Source organism: Anser anser, assembly GCF_964211835.1.
Source record: "Anser anser genome assembly, chromosome: 10".
Classification (NCBI taxonomy): Eukaryota; Metazoa; Chordata; class Aves; order Anseriformes; family Anatidae; genus Anser; species Anser anser.
Genome location: NC_139730.1, coordinates 7,174,131 through 7,190,006, shown reverse-complemented (window position 1 = coordinate 7,190,006; position 15,876 = coordinate 7,174,131). Strand labels below are relative to the sequence as shown.

Here is a 15,876-nt window from a genome sequence, read left to right as displayed (position 1 = left end):
AAATTAACAATAACATTAACAACAGAGTGGCAAAAATCAAAGTTAAGTTGAAAAATAGGCAGGATGAGAAAAGTGTCATTCAAAAGTTTGTTATATACTAGGGAAGAAAATCTAGGGAAGAATAGCTAGCTACACGAAGAATAGCTGGGAACACGGTTTTATTGTGTGGCTGGAATTGGCAGTATAGTGAAGAAAACACTGATTTATCTTCTTTTATTTGAGCAGTTTAATACTGGCCAGGTCATTCATTTAAAACCCTGTGTGCTTGCTGTCATGGCCTGGACTGCTGGAACAAGCAACTATTGACAGCAACCCCAAACCCCAGCCACAGCAAGCCCCACAGAGCTCTGGTCCAGAGAAGGGGCATGCAGGGAGGAGCACAAGCAGAACACATTGGAGGTCTACCTCTCCTCTAAGCAAGTCTCCATAGCAGAATATCCCCTCTGGTACCATCCAGTTTCCACAGCAAGTGCTGATCTTAAAGAGTTTTTCTCGGAAACCGTGGAAACTACTACAATTATTTCCTATAAAAACACACCCAAATTGATAGGAATGTCTTGTTCTGTCCTCTTTCTACAGCCTCTTCTGTTCTTCACTACGCTGTAAGCAAACTGAACCACACGTTTTATTAACAGCAGCTTGAGTGATTGATCCTGCTAATTGCTCACATAGCAATAACAACAAAAATCGTAGAGCTTGGAAGAAATAGCAGACAGTCTGAATGCATTCAGTGACTAAGAAACAGAAATCCAGCTATTCTCTTGGCATCAGAGAGTTGAAGAGAGTCACAATTCCTGGAAGATAAAGTACATATCATCCTGGAAGATAAAGTACATATGATGACACATTATTTGAAACAATCTCCTATCGCAGCAGTATTTTCACAAATAGTCTTGATGGAAAAAAAATAGTCAGATTTGAACACTAACATTTGAAGGCATAAGATAGAAGGACAGTATTTTCCTTGTACTTCAGCATCCTCTACAGTACAGTAAGCCCCTCAAAGAGACACAGCTCAGAGTGCATTTTAGAGTGCTGATTTTCCTGCCAGCTGTGAAATATCTGCTCCAGCCTTTAAATATCTCACAGCTACAGTACTTGGAGATACCGTGATGCCTAAGACTTTTTAAAAAGTGACATTCCTTTTTTTTTTTCTTTTTCCATTAGAGAACAGAGACCATTACAACCATTATCTTATTGAAAAGTACCCCCCAACCACAACTGCTATGCAGAGGAAACTTTTGCAACACTGAGAAGAAGCGCTTTGAAACAGAAACGCAGGCAGCCCTGCAGAAAGCAGCACCGAAAACATGTCCTGCTGCATAGCTGCCACTTGATGGCAGTGCATAGCACCGATCTTAGCAGAGAGCAATTAATCACAGTTTATTTTATTTCCCACTTATGCACAATATGGGATTGCAGGGGATGAGTGCTTGCGAGCGCGCCGCATGCGGCACAACTTTGTGAACCAGGACACTGCAGGTAGAGCAAAGGAGACCAGGAGCAGATGGGCTTTTCACAGGAGATTTGAGAGCTTAATTGAAAGCGTCACACCTTCATCAATTCAACATCTTCAAAAACACCCTCGTGTTAGGTTTGCTGACAAAATTGGCTCGAGCCTAACAGTTCCCAAAATGAATGTCTGCATTTTGTTACAGAAAATAAAGCAGGGACCTGCATCTTGACAGATAAGATAAGAAATTTGGTTGGTTGTCCTAAAGGTAATGTAAGAATATTTATAAGCTATATAAATACATTCCATTGAGGAAGGGGAGCTTAAGAGCATTTTCATCCTCTTAAACACCAAGTACTGATCTCCACTGATCAGGAGGGAAGGCACCACAATCAGCCAGCACTGGGCTTGGGATGCAATCTCTCAGCATCTTTCCAGATATTAATAAGCTCATCAGCTACTGCAAGACATAAAGAACCCTAAATTCAGAGTCTAAGAGGTATAATCCAGCTTTTTTGTTTGTTTGTTTGTTTGTTTATTATTATTAACACTGTTAGGGTGACAATATAAGGATCCTTTTTGCATGTTTGCACTGGGGCACACTTTCAGAAAACAGGCTGAACCAACCTAATAGCGCTGCCAAAGAGGGGATTATTGTCTTCTCTACTTTCCCACCCTTCCCCTGTACCAGCTCTAGCATCTTCCTTGTGCAAGTCATATTATTTGAAGATCACACGTAATGCTGCCGAGTAATGGTGACTGAAGGGCAGAACTTCAGACAGAGAGCTCTGTAGACTCCAAGCTAGGCCACTTACTGCGCACCAGCACATTCGTACACACTAAACAAGATCACAGAAGCAAAGATCGAATGGACAATTATGGGAGGAGGGCTTGGAACCCAAATCACCAGCATTTTTATTTTGGGTAATAGTGAAGAAGTGCAGAGAAGAGACCTCTGAGCTACAATTTAATCCATGGCTCACCTTGAAGGAAGGCAATGCTGATGGTCAGGCAGCCTCTTCTCAATTCTCCAGCTAAAACCGTCTGCAGTAAATCCACAGAGGTGACCACTCAAAAGAAGTCCTACGCTAACATTGAACGGATCTTGTGAGCTAGAGGATGCCTCGTCTAAGAGGAACAAGCCCGCAGCCGTGTGATAACCCATCTGAGCCACACAGTCTTTTCTGGGGTACCCGAGAGCCAAGAAGCAGCAGCTTGCCACAAAGTGATGCCCAGCTCAGGAGGCAGCTGCTGATCCCATTTCAGCAGAAGGGGGGACTTCTGTTGCATGATGTGGACCACAGTTTGGGAAGAGGAGAACAAAAATAATTTGGATCAAGGACTTAAGTAACAAAAACTCAACAAATGAGGACGAGCAGTTTAGGAGGATATGATTTTGCCTGCAGAATGAAAACAGAACCAGGAAAGACGCAACATGCTCCTCTCCAAAGTCCGTCTGATCGGGAGCCCCAACCAACTTTCTTAAAACCAACCAAGAAGCAGGTTCTTCCACAAGGAACACAAGCAAATATTTTATTTGTAAAGGGTGCTCAGAGGCCTTCCACTCGTAATTCAAAGACACTTTGAAGGTGGAGCAGCAAACTACTTTGTCATTAAGAAGAACTCAAGTACCAACAAATAAAAGACAAGAGGCTTATCAGATCCTCTCACCGCAGCAGCACCGAGCTGAACATCAAGGCTCATTCTCCTCCTGCCTAAGGACCTCAAAAGAAAGTCAGACAGGGCTTCTGTATAGTGCTTTTCATGAGAAAAAAGGTTTTACATTAAAAGCACGCTAGGTATATTCCACCTTTTCTGCTGGGCTGATCTCAGATATTCAGGCATTGCAGTGGCTTTTGTGACCGTCGATGCCACTAAGAAAACAAATTCAGCATTAGTAAATGAACTAAAACATAGCTGCCAACCTAATAGCAACGTTTTACTCTATTAGGACTATAAAGGTATTTTATTTTCTTCTTTTGCGCCCTTGGTAGAGATTTCTGAAGAACAGTAATTAACCAGCACATAACACTGCACAAGCCATACTTGGGACTGTCCCAGACATGATAACAACCTGACAGACGCCCTTGTCACAAGCCTCAAAGCTGTGTCGTGCTTATTTTCTTTAACCCTTTAATATTTATTCAAAAGAGGGTTTTTCTTAAAACACAAACATCAGAGGTTATCACAATTACTCCTCCTGAGGAATACACATGTAAAGGGCATTTCATTCTGTGTGAGATACGCAAGTTGAAGAAATTTATTCCTATTATAAGCATTACTCTTTTCTTCCTGTTCTAGATTAAAGCTGACACACCGGGAAACCTACAGCAATTCATTCATTAACAGACGAGAGGAACTACTGTACCCAAAACCCAGGTTACATTAAGAGAGGGTCAGTGCATTCTTCCCGAAGCTTTTGAAGTTCATACTTCATTAAGCTGCACGGCATTTTGGCGTGGAAGTGAGAGCTCTCATCTCTATCAAAACCTTCCCTGAGCAACTCTGCAGGTTGCACGGCTCCCAAGTGGCAGTTTATACAAGAGACTCAGTCCGCAGACCTGATTAAAGACCAAAGTCAATGGGAGCACTTTTATCAATTAAATGTTCGCCCTCCCATACAATCTCTGGGTATGACACATTCGGCTTTGTCACTCCGAATAATGCGGACACACCTTAGACAAACCGTGCAGAGGAGGAGTGCTGTGATTTAGAGCGTTTGTTCCTTTTAATCAAAAAGGAAAAGGAAAAAAAAAATTGCAGTGATGCATCACCCTTCTCCAGCTGCTAATCTTTTCCATTTCACACCCACTGATCATTATCATGGAGAAAAAACACTCCTGTCTTAAAGACAGATCTAAGGTTGCAGTCTTGGTAGTAATCAAGAGAAGATGCCACTTAATGCTTCACAGCTCGCCCCTACATGTCACCTCAGTCCTGTTCCAGCACTCCCATACCCAGTGCTGCTCTCGGGTTATACTACTAAAAAACCAACGTTGATTTCAGAGTGGCAGAAGACGTGAATGGGTTAAAAGAATGATCAAAAACATTACAATAACCCTACCGGTGAGGCTGCTGAGTACTTCTGAAGTAAGACTACCAAGATATTGTATGCAACTGAACTGACCTTGGTCATTTACTCATGTGCGCTCTGTATTTACTGAAGTTTTGTTAGAAATAAGGACGCAGCTTGTGATCCTTGATCCTTCTGTAATTAAATCTGCTGAATACTCTGCTGGCTTCTCAATTAATGCTAACATTTATAGAAAGATCAACATTTTACAAAACTCATTCCCATTTTCTTTCTCTTGCCTGGATTTTAGCAACAGTAGTATTTAAGCTAAATGATCGATATAAATTATTTAATTTATGAACAGAGAACTTCATTTACAAATCACAACAGTAAAAAGGCCACTTAAAAATGAGGCTCTATTACTCGGAGCAATGCTGATCCCTTTTTTCCTACCCACGTACTCCTTGATGACCTGAATATTCCAACAACGCACTGACAACAGCTAGGGAGCACTGTGCAATACTCGGGCTGAAATTTTGACTTGTGTTGGTAGACATACAACTTCCATAACAGGGTGAAGACCAGAGAGGCCATTGCATGTATTTAACCCAAACAAACAAAACTCACCTCCCAGCTTCCTGCCTGCCATTAACACAAGACTTCTGCAACCTTCCCATTCCAGCCTGAGCCCTGCCAGGGCATGCTCAGCCCTTCAGCTTTGAGACTCGGGACTTCCCGAGCGCACGAAACCCCAGACAGACCAAAGGCAAGCTTTGAAACACTGTCCATCACCCATTACGTTGTGCTCAGTAGGGTTCCCATATCAATAGGATGGCACTGAAGCACAAGAGGGGTGTAGGTAAAGCCACCTTCAGACATAAACTAGTACCTAACATCAATAGGGATGTTCCTAAATGCTGCCCCAGGAAGACAGCCCAAGGACTGCCCAGCCACATGGACTTTTTTTTTTTTTTTTGCACATCCTGCAGTAAAATGCACTTGAAGAAATCAATGGATGCGGAAGATTTTCAGAGAGCCCTTTTTCTACAGATTATCCACAGTTGCACCCCAGACTATGTAAAATACGATCCATACAATTACACGCTGGGAGAAAGAAACATCCAGGAGAGCCCTAGCACAGAAAGCAGAGACACTCACCCCAGCCAAGTGACAGTTACTTGTCATAACCTTGACCCGTGCCACTGAAAGAGCCAGGAGATAAAGCTTGGCCCTGTTACAGCCCTGTGCTATGCTGATTACGGACTGGAGACCACCTCTGGATTAAACTCAAGCTTGTATCACAAAGCTTAGGACCACTGCTTTAACAGGGTGAATTCAACCCTTCATCACGGCTACGTGAACTGCAGCACACCTTTCTGAGGACTTCCCAGCTCTGCTACCCCGATTCTTCAGAACCCCACTGACGGCAGCAGCTAAGATTAGAGCCCATCAAGGCGCTTCAGGAAGGAGGAAGTGGGTTCGGGCATCTCCATTTCAGATCCACACCACGACATTAGGCCACCGGCGTTGTCCTTTATAAAAACAACTGCGTGTTGACAGCCACAAGGCTCAGACGGCTGCTTGACCCTGGCGTTAAGCATCTTGTGCCGCGGTGAACTTGCGCCGTGCTATATCGAGGAACGCCTCGCTGCCCTATCTCTCCTGGCACGAGCTGCTCCGCCTCGTGACTGTGCTGCCGGCACGGCAGGCACAGCACCGAGCCCAACCCCTGTGCCGTTTCAGATGTGGAAGCACCCTCTTCTCCCTCAACCGCAACGTTTCGGTTCCAAGTATATTTGGCATCTTGGGTTCCCAGAACATCGTTCAGAATTGGAAGGCATGAATCTGGGCAATTTGATGATCGTCAGATAGGATGAAATGTGCTCTATCTGATAGGCTTCCTGGAACTGACCCGGAGACAGTATTTTTCCACTTTCTCCTCCCAAAAGTAATGCTGCTGTTACCAAATGAAGCAAAGTTTCTGTAAGACAGATTCTTGTATTATTTCTGCTCGCTGGTCAAAGTCTGCGCTTTACAGAGAGCTTTCAGGATGAAATTCACTCAAGATTTAGGAAAGAAATCAATAAAATCAAGTAATCTTGAATCTAAGCTATTGGTTTAAAAGTGGAAGAGGATAAAGGATGCACTGCAATAGCCCTGGACACAAAAGGGTAAAACAGGGGAAGCGCATTTCCTAAAAGCAGACAAATGTAGGGAGACCCCCTGACACGTTTGTATGGCTTGCTATTTCCCGTCATTTATTTCACAGAGATGAAATTCATCATGGGGGAATTCATGGGACACTATTCTCAGCTGTTTGAAAGCAAGCTGAAGGAGGAGCCTGTACAAGGAAAGCAGAGTTATCACCGCTTTGAACAAGGAACGTGGTGAGGGTCTGCTATCCACCTACCAACAGCCAGCCCACAGGACTGTTGTGTCTGCCTTCTGAAACAGGAACATACCAGGAAGATATATTTTTTCCTTTATGTTCTGCTCACATCTAACAACTCTCTCAGATGAGCTGTGCTGCCAGTTAGTACCGCCAGGAAAACGGAAGCTGATTTTAAAACGTACACAACATCTACACTGAAAGCAAACAGGAAGACTAAACATTTGTTTTCCAAGGTCCTTCAGTTTTTCTTTTTATGTTTTTCTTTTTCCTCTTCCTTAAGCTACCAGAACTTGTTTGTTTTGAAAGGGATCTGATCTGCATATACACCCGGTCACTGGAGGAAGGGGAGAAGAGAAAAGGGAGTCCATGTAGTAATAAAGTTGTCATGAACTTATTCCCACAGCAAAGGAACAGAATCCCGAGTGCCATACAATCATTATTTTCCACTTTGACCTTAGCCAAGTCCTCCTCACCGTCACGTGGGGAAGAGGACTTTTAAATCTGCCACTGAAGTATTACACACCGAATGCAAAACCACACAAACCGGTGGGAAAATAAACTAAGTCAGAAGATAAGACTGGGAAAACAAAGCCTCCAGATTAGGTAAGTCATGCACTGCTCAAAAGACGTAAGAATGATTTTATCCTGCTTTCTGCCATTCACACGTTTCTGCTGTGGCATCTACAGCATGCAGTTGCATTTAAGTTTCATCTTTTTTAATAGGCCCCAAGTTTAAATGAAGTTTCTTCAAAGTCACCCTGCATTCAGTATGTTTGTAATTTAACACATTTCAGGCTGAATTGATTTTCAAATAACACAGAATATGGTGGCCTACTCCAGGAAGGCCATTTTGCCAAAGTCAGATCAATCCACATAACGTTAATCTTGCTGCAAGCACAAGACCTAGTACAGTAGGTAGAAAATACACACTAATACGATGTACAAACTTACAGCTGGTAATTAGGCAAAATTTGAAAGCTTTCATGAAATTAAAGGTCAATATAATCTACTGTTTACAACAAATGACGCTTTCCAAGACACAGCTCAATTACCTGACCTCACAGTCTCCCATTCCAACCCCTCAAAGCTCTATTTGCAAGCAATTTTTCCTCCAAATTTTCCACCTCACACCCAGCTCTACCCGTATCAGCAAGGTCTGTGGGCAGGACCACAAACCCCGCACAGCTTCACCGGCAAACCCTGCTCCGTGAGCGGCAAGGCACTGCAGAAAGTAAACGGTTACAGCCCCGGCTGGCAGCTTTGGCACAAGTTTCACACACATGCATACACCCCCACAAATTCAGGTCTCATTTGACAGTCCCCATATTCTGCAACAAAGCTGCTATTCAGGAGCGAGAGGAAGCTTGTTCCCTATTAACTCAGCCATCGAGGTTACGAGCTTGCAGGAGGCTGACGTAAGCCATGCCCTGCTGCAGGAGCCGCAGCGCAGCCCAGCTCTTTGCTGCTTCCAGTTGCTCCCTGCCACGTTTAAAACTCCGAGCAGAAAAATATCAGCACAGTGGGCGAGTGCTGCACACTGGGACGTCCTATTTTCCACTCAGGCAGTTTCCTCTTACGGCCTCTTAACGCATCAAGCCATTCGCTCCAGTCATCTTTAGGGAAGAAAACAAGTAAAAAAAAAAATAGCAGGGGGATTCCTGCACTACGCAGGCTACGTGACAGCACTACAACGTGTCAGAAAGCTTCCTGAAAATTGGCTCCTTGAAAGACAGAGGGGCTCTGTAACTTACCTGGGGGTTATCACCGGGCATTTAAAGTACAACTGAACAAACACAAGCAAGGTCTTCAGGGAGCAAAGCGTAAATGAGCAGAATCGCCAGCAATGGCCCGGGGAAGCATTTTATGGGAACAGGAGGAAAGGGGAAAAAACGTTGAAACTTTGTACTCACATATAATGGAGCTTGCTGTGGATTAAGTTTCATGACCTCAGAACACTGAAACAAAAAAAGAAAAGACAAATTTAAGGCTTTTCTTTGTAAAATTCTAAGTACTTCTCCATAAGCTGCAGAATGTTAAACTTCCAAAGCAGTATTAGTGCCCACACATTACTAATAGGCACTTTTACATGGCAATTTGCTGTTTTCTCTCTTTCAGACCATCGAGGTTCTGTTACACTTTTTTTTTCATTTATGCTGACATCAAACAAAGACGATTTTAAAATGATTTGCAGGGAAAAGCGCTCCTCATCTGAACCACTGGCCTCGATGGCACTGGAGATACTCCGAGTCACGCTGCCTTCCCCTTCGCAGCCTTCTCCGTTCACCCCTCCTCCAAGCAACGCTGCTTTTGATGACAATTATCAGTCTTTAATTGCGCATCTGTCCATACATCCCCCCATTTCCCACCCAAGGATGTCTGTAAGGACTTTTTAGTTCTCCCAGCTGTGGAGAAGTCCAACTTTCCCCAAATTCATTTGGTGCCCTTTTTTCCTCCCTTCCTAACCGGACTGTGTTTAAGAAATATCTCAAAACAACGTAAAAATCAAACCATCAAAAACACTCCTTAAAAATTGAGGGAAAATGTCCAAAATAAACAACGCTCATGATTTTGCAACAGAATTTTTCACAGTCAAGAACTACTGTCACTCATCCTACCAAGGTGATTTTAGTCCAGAAACTTTCCTCTTCCAGGCCTGCCCCTGGAATTTCAATGTAACCCAGGGCGAGTTCCCTGTATTGAGCTCTGAATCAGCTCAACCAGCGTTTCACTTCCGTTAGTTTCTCCAGTCTAGCAGCAAATATTTTCCCTAAATGAAAGTTTTCATTTAATGCGTGCATTAAGCAGTCTGGATCTTAAGATGAAAGAATGCAAAATGATTAAAAATGGATTTTTTTGTTGCTGCTCTTGTCTGCAGTGCTAGTACTGCTCTGCAAGTACTTCACCCCCCCTTCCAAGAGGAGACAAAATACCACTCTGCTTTTCCACACAAAAACACAGGATCTTGTTCATACTTTACTCCCGTCCAAATCCCGCAGTTTGCCTTTAGTGAGACAGAAATCAAACCACAGAAGAAGTTTTCTTAGCTGATTCCAGCCATTCTCGCTCCCTCACACGCTCTCCTTATTTTGCAAAGAAGCATTTTTGCACTGGTTATTCCGAAGCATCCAAGCTACCTGGCAAGCCTGCTCACGGAAACCCCACGCCTCTGCAGAGGTCCTACACCACCGCCAGCGCACAGATAAACATTGTGCAAGTTTCTAAATCTATTGGATTCATACTTATTTTCAACCTCAGAAGTCCTTTTCCAACAGCAAAAATGTCTTTAAATGGTTACGCTTGATGGTTTTCCCTGCCTTTACAAAGAATTACTTGCTTGTGAAAACAGGGGACTGATAGCATTTGGGCAGGTGAGCTCCAAAAGCAGCTTCTGTCTGCCTTACAACGTGCTCCTGCTATTCCAGTGCTACTGAGCTCTCACCTAAATAAATAAATAAAAATAAAGTAAAGTAAATCACACAAGTCCTGTTTATCTGCCTCATGACCTACCTGAACTGAACCCCACCCTCCTATTCGGGTTCCCCTGTTCAAGATGACCGGGTTCACAGTATTATCTGCTGAGGGCTTTTATTGTGTCTTACAGAGCTTAAAATAGACTTGGAAAAACTCCTTTTTAAGCCCAACTCATGGTTGGATTTTTTACAAAGTCTCATTGCAACAGACCAATTCCCCTCACGAAGCAAAATCAAGCCCTGCAATCCAGCTCAGCAATCTGGTAGTACTTGGATATGATTTTAAAAAATACATTGCTGCAGAGAAGCAAAACAGTTCTGTCTGGTCTGAGAATGTTTAAAGGGAGTTATTATAAAGCATCATTTTCTCACCATTTCTTTTCAAGTCTTGACAAGTACACGAACAACTCTTCTTTTTGCTGATAAAAGATACAGCGTGATATATCTTCAAAGTCAACAAATCTAAATTTTTGCATTTATAACAACTTTTAGGATTACTCTTTATCCCTGAAATTCAGCCATAACTCTACGCTAGCAATATTACAACTGGCCTTCAATAGAGATAAGATGCAAGTTACAGGATGTCGCATGAAAAAATTCAGGAAAACAGAACACGACAGGCCTGTATTTGCCCAGGACACCACAGGCAAGTTGCATATTCTCCTCCTCAAGTTCCTCTCCATTCCCAATAATTAGTTTTACTACATTTTCATCAGCCATTTTAGTTTCTCAGAAGTTCGCTCAGAGGAAAGGAAGTTATTGTAATGTACTCAAATACATTCCTCCCCCCTTCGTTAGCTAACAGCGTTACCTCTTCCCCATCAAGGTCACAGGCATGTTATTGTCACGACACAAAACACCTTCGTTGCCTTGCAAGTTACATCCACACTCGCTCAAAGCCCCACATTAACGCTCTCAGCGAGGTCACACCTCGCTTTCGACTACAGCTGCTTGCCTTGCTGAGACAAACCCATGGGGAACGCGCCAACTTCTCACACCCTGCACAGGAGTCCCACCGCCACCCCATCCGTCCCGCCCCGTGTGTTTGCTCTGCCCACTCATCGAATCAAGGCTCTCAAAGAAGTCCAACCCGCAGCCTCAGGAAACAGGCAGGAGGGCTCTAAGTGCAAGCCTGGGGCACGCACCGAAGCCCAACACGCCTGCTGAAAGCAGCGTTCAGTGCTCCCACTGCTCGTCCCCTCCCTGACGCAGGTTTGAGAAGCAGGAGAGCTGTTGACAGGAGGAATCAGGTAGCTGAGCCAGACTTCTCTTCTCCTTTCTCGCTGGCTGCTTCGCAGGTGCTTTAGCCTGCCCTTTTTCAGCAAGGCCAAGCACGGACCTGTGGTACACCCGCACTGATGCTTCTGGCTTGACGCTGGGGATGCAGTGCCATAGGATCGACCGGCAGCAAGCCCCCACCCTGCCCTCATGGCTTTTGTACAAGGTGCCACTCCAGCACCTACCGCGGACGCTCTTCACGCCTTCACACACAGGAGGAAGTGTAGCTCATGTGCTCCATCCCGAGGTCTGCTCTGCCAGGCTTATCCAAGGTGGGCTGCTGATGCACTGCACATCATGCCTGATACATTCAAACCATTGTAGCTGAAATTCCCGACGTGCAAACTCTGCCCAGCCTCCTTTGATGACGTTTTTCCATCAGATCATTTTTACAGAGCAGACAACATGAGCATTAATAAGAATCTTCCTTTTAAGATCATCGGTGAAAACCAGTAAAAGAATTTTAGCTCAAGCAGACTGAATCAAAGGCACCAAAGATGCGTAGAGCAGAAGAAGGGTATCCCATCGACAGTGAATTTGGTTTCTGTGCTTCAAGTAACGAAGTGAGCTGCATCCTCCAATCTCTGCCACCCGACAGAAAGGCACGTTGTACCGCTCCGTCACCTTCCTGGAAAATGCCTGGCTGCAGCTGAGTAGAGACAGAAACGGGAAAGGGGAGAAGGGCACGGGCAGGTGCACGAGAGGAGAGGATGAGCCGGCGTCCCAGACTCCCCCTGGGTAACCTTATTTTGTGGGAGAGATGGCTTTGGTTGAAATGAAAGCGTAACAAGTCACAGAGTCCAAAAGAAGTGAAGAGTCGATGCCTAAGGAAGTGAGAATACTGACACCGCTCACCAGGAAAAAAGGGGAAACCCAGGACTTCAAACTCATGACCAGTTTTTTGGTTTTTCTTTCCTTTATTTTTTTTTTCTTTTTGTTGGTAAGAGAATTTCATAGCAGCAGCAGCGGTCTTGTCAAACAAGAAGATTAAAATTCTGCAATACTAGTTGGCCTTCACATCAGTAGCTTTAATAAAACGATTTAGTACTTCATAACATATATGTCAGCCCCATTTTTCAAAGGATGCAAACTTAGTTTGCAAGGAGACAAGCAGGTTTGGAAGATATTTCATCGTGTTAGGAAGCACTTTGGCAAAATCATATGAGAAAAACTGAGTGAGAGGTAAGTCTGAAAGACTACTTTGTGTCACCAAAGGGCTACATTGAGCTTTCTGGACAAGTGAACTTCCCCAGCCAGTGGGTAGGCAGGCAGTCTCTGAAAAAGCTTAAAATGACAAGGAAAATTAGAACAAAAAAAGGACCAGACAGAGTTATTAAACCAAGATTCATAAGGACCCTAATCTAATCAATGAATAAGTTGGAGTACTTTACGTATAAAATAGAATTATTTTTTAAAAAAAAATGCAAGGCTCTTTGGTGTTAAAAGCTGAAAAGTTATAAAATATGTTTTCTTCTACATTAATTAGAGGAACACATCCTTTGAGTTGATGCCCACCCTGTGCCCCAGAAAGCAATTCCTATCTTTTTGGCCTGGTAGCACGCTTGCTCTATCAGATAACGTTGCCTGCAAAGAGAATACCTGGCCCTGCTGCAAGATAGGGATTTGGGCTGTACAGCAACTGGTCTGCAAGCCAAGCTAGCAAGAAAAGGCAAACGTGAACCCCACCTCCACCCTTGTTTTAAAGGTCTTCAGCCTGCAATGGTTTGTGTTGTAAAGAAAGAGAAAAATCGCATCCATCCTGCCTTTTCCATCACCAAGACAAGCTCATTTTCTGCAGGCAGGGCACACACAGCCTGCAGAGCGAACACGCAGACGTATTCTACCAGAAACAATTGTTGCATGTACTCAACCTAAAAGGCTATTTACCAAGGCAGAAAGAAAATGACAATGCCAGTCACGGCCAGCTTGGAAGGGCTCAGCTTCCTCCCCAAACACGATTTGTTACGGTGCTGGAGCAGGCAGACAATGCGATTACTCTAAATGCTGTCTCTTGAGAAAGCCTCCAAAGCTGCGGCCGCACGAAGAGCCAAACCATTTCACGTGAGCAATGGGCATTTCGGCATCAGGCTCCCCACGGTGGGGGGGAAAGCTCCGAGCATCCTTTGCGCAGCTCCCACCCAGCACAAGCCCTGCTCTGGGTACCCTCGTGGCAGCCAGCAGCGCTGTTGTGTGAGCAGGCTGTCACCTGCGGGGGAATAAAACCATCGGGACTGGTCTGATCCTGCCAAATCTCCAGCAGACGACGCGGTCGCAGTGCCCAGAACACAGCGAGCACCCGCCCAAATACATCTCGTTGCACCCGGAGAGCATCTTCTCAGCTAAGTCTCACGTAACTGGCTTATGAAAATGTAACTGGAGAGAAGTATTTCCATCACATACTCATCACACAGATGGATTTTACAACACAGCCTCTGGCACTGACACGTCCCACAGCCCCCACGGCCGCCCAGCACCCAGGCTTACTGCGTCATCCCACGGGACTACGTGGAGATCCTCGATGTTAACGAAAGGAAAGGCAGCCTTCCCATAAATCCACTTACTGAAACATTTACAGAAAGTGAACAAAAGGAATCCATCTGACAAACTCACCCTTTTTTCCTGCCTGTATGATTAATTATCTATGGGCACATTCAGACGTCCCCAGATGTTGAGCTCTTTTTTTTCCAGTAGCAGTTGCCTTTATATTCATGCGCCTCCTCACAAACAGCTGAACCTTTGGGATTTCAATGTCCACAAGGTTTCTGACAGGCTTTAGGGCCATGCAGACATTTATCTTGCAGGGGTTCTGGAATTCTATTCCTTTTTTCCCCTCAGGATACCGCAGTGAAATCCCCTGTGTTTGCAAATTTTGAAGTAGGACGTGAAATAAAAGTCCAGGTTCAAGCTCATAAAAGCCGTAGTGGTTTTAGGCATTACAAAGAACTGCACAGGTCAGTAAAACCGAAAGGTATTGAAGCCTTCTCAAAACAGGAAGGATACCTTTCTGCTCTGTTAAGCATTAAAGAACAAATACAGTGAGTGCTCTCGAAGCCTCTTGTAGAGGAATACCGTGTTATTTTGCACAAAATAAAATGGAAGAGGATGAACTGCTGTGCTTGATTTCTCTGGATATGGTAACATCTGACAGCGGGTGACAAGAGGCACTGAAACCATTCGGTATCCCTGTGGGATCCCACCTCTCCGCTCTCCTCTCCTTTACATACCATGCATATGACTAAATACTCTTCAGTTTTAAGCATCTGAGTTTTTCAAGCTTTTCAAGTCCTGTTTTAAGCTTATTTTTAAGGCAAACTTCAGTTTTAGATACAGTTCGAGTCTAAGTTTTGCTAAATCTTACCTTAATCTCAATACTTTTTTTTTTTTTTAAATTCTTATTTTAGCGTTTGATTTTAGAAACAATGATCTGTATTTGCAAAGCTTCAACCACACGCTCCCAGCTGTACAAAAACAGCCCCAGCCATAAAGAGCCTGTGGTTGCGGGTAGGAGAGGACAGCCAAAAAACACACGGAGAATCTGATGAAGTTACAGATCTCATGGAAGGCATTTGAACAGATAAGCAGAAATGCAGAGAAAGCAGGATGACTTTCCAGTTGTAACGGGCACTGCATCACAGCGTTGGCCAGGCTCGGAGTCAGAGGAGGAGGTTTTTTTTTTTCAAACCGTAACAGAATTTGCATCACGCAAAAACAGCTCTGTAACACCGCAGCGTAGGGATGCCAGTCCTTGTAAGGACTAAACTTTGTGATTTCAGGGGTCTAGAGAAACACTGCCCTGGGCACCCCAAAGCACATATATCCCCCAGATATTTGAGCAGCCCTAGGTGTGCAGATCAGCTGGAAGAAAGCCAGCCACCAGCAGACTTTGGCACTGCAACGCCATCGACAGACATATACATGGTGGGGTAACCTACATTAAAACGTCTTACAAGAACTCCTCAGATCCTCCCTCTTCAGACAAACAACCCATAAGCTGCAAAAGAGTTTAAGGAAACCCACGGATTACACTAACCATTCAGCTGGACCCATTTGGATGTGATCGGTGCTTGCTGGCACCACGGGCAGTCCTGCCACTGACGTGAATGGGATGAGTGAGGATCGAGGAGCGCTGCACCTCGGGGCCCTGACCTCTCCTATGGGGCCACAACACAAAAATAAAAGCAAGCTTCCAAAACCGTAACCTCAGTCAGCAAGGCACCGCGTCCTCACGGGCACTCCCACACGCTACGGTTTTACAAAACGTTAATTTATG

At 44.4% G+C, this 15,876-nt stretch overlaps 1 protein-coding gene across 9 annotated transcripts in view; it reads right to left on the bottom strand.

Annotated features, from left to right (window-relative positions):
* Positions 1-15,876, bottom strand: part of AKAP13 (A-kinase anchoring protein 13) — a 218,535-nt gene that overhangs the window by 148,758 nt on the left and 53,901 nt on the right. For all 9 annotated transcript variants that reach the window (XM_083850425.1, XM_083850427.1, XM_083850428.1 and 6 more), the window contains exon 4: positions 8,769-8,813. In XM_083850425.1, the coding sequence (XP_083706551.1) occupies positions 8,769-8,801 (33 nt within the window). In that variant the 5' untranslated portion in view covers positions 8,802-8,813. The remainder of the gene's footprint in view (positions 1-8,768; positions 8,814-15,876) is intronic.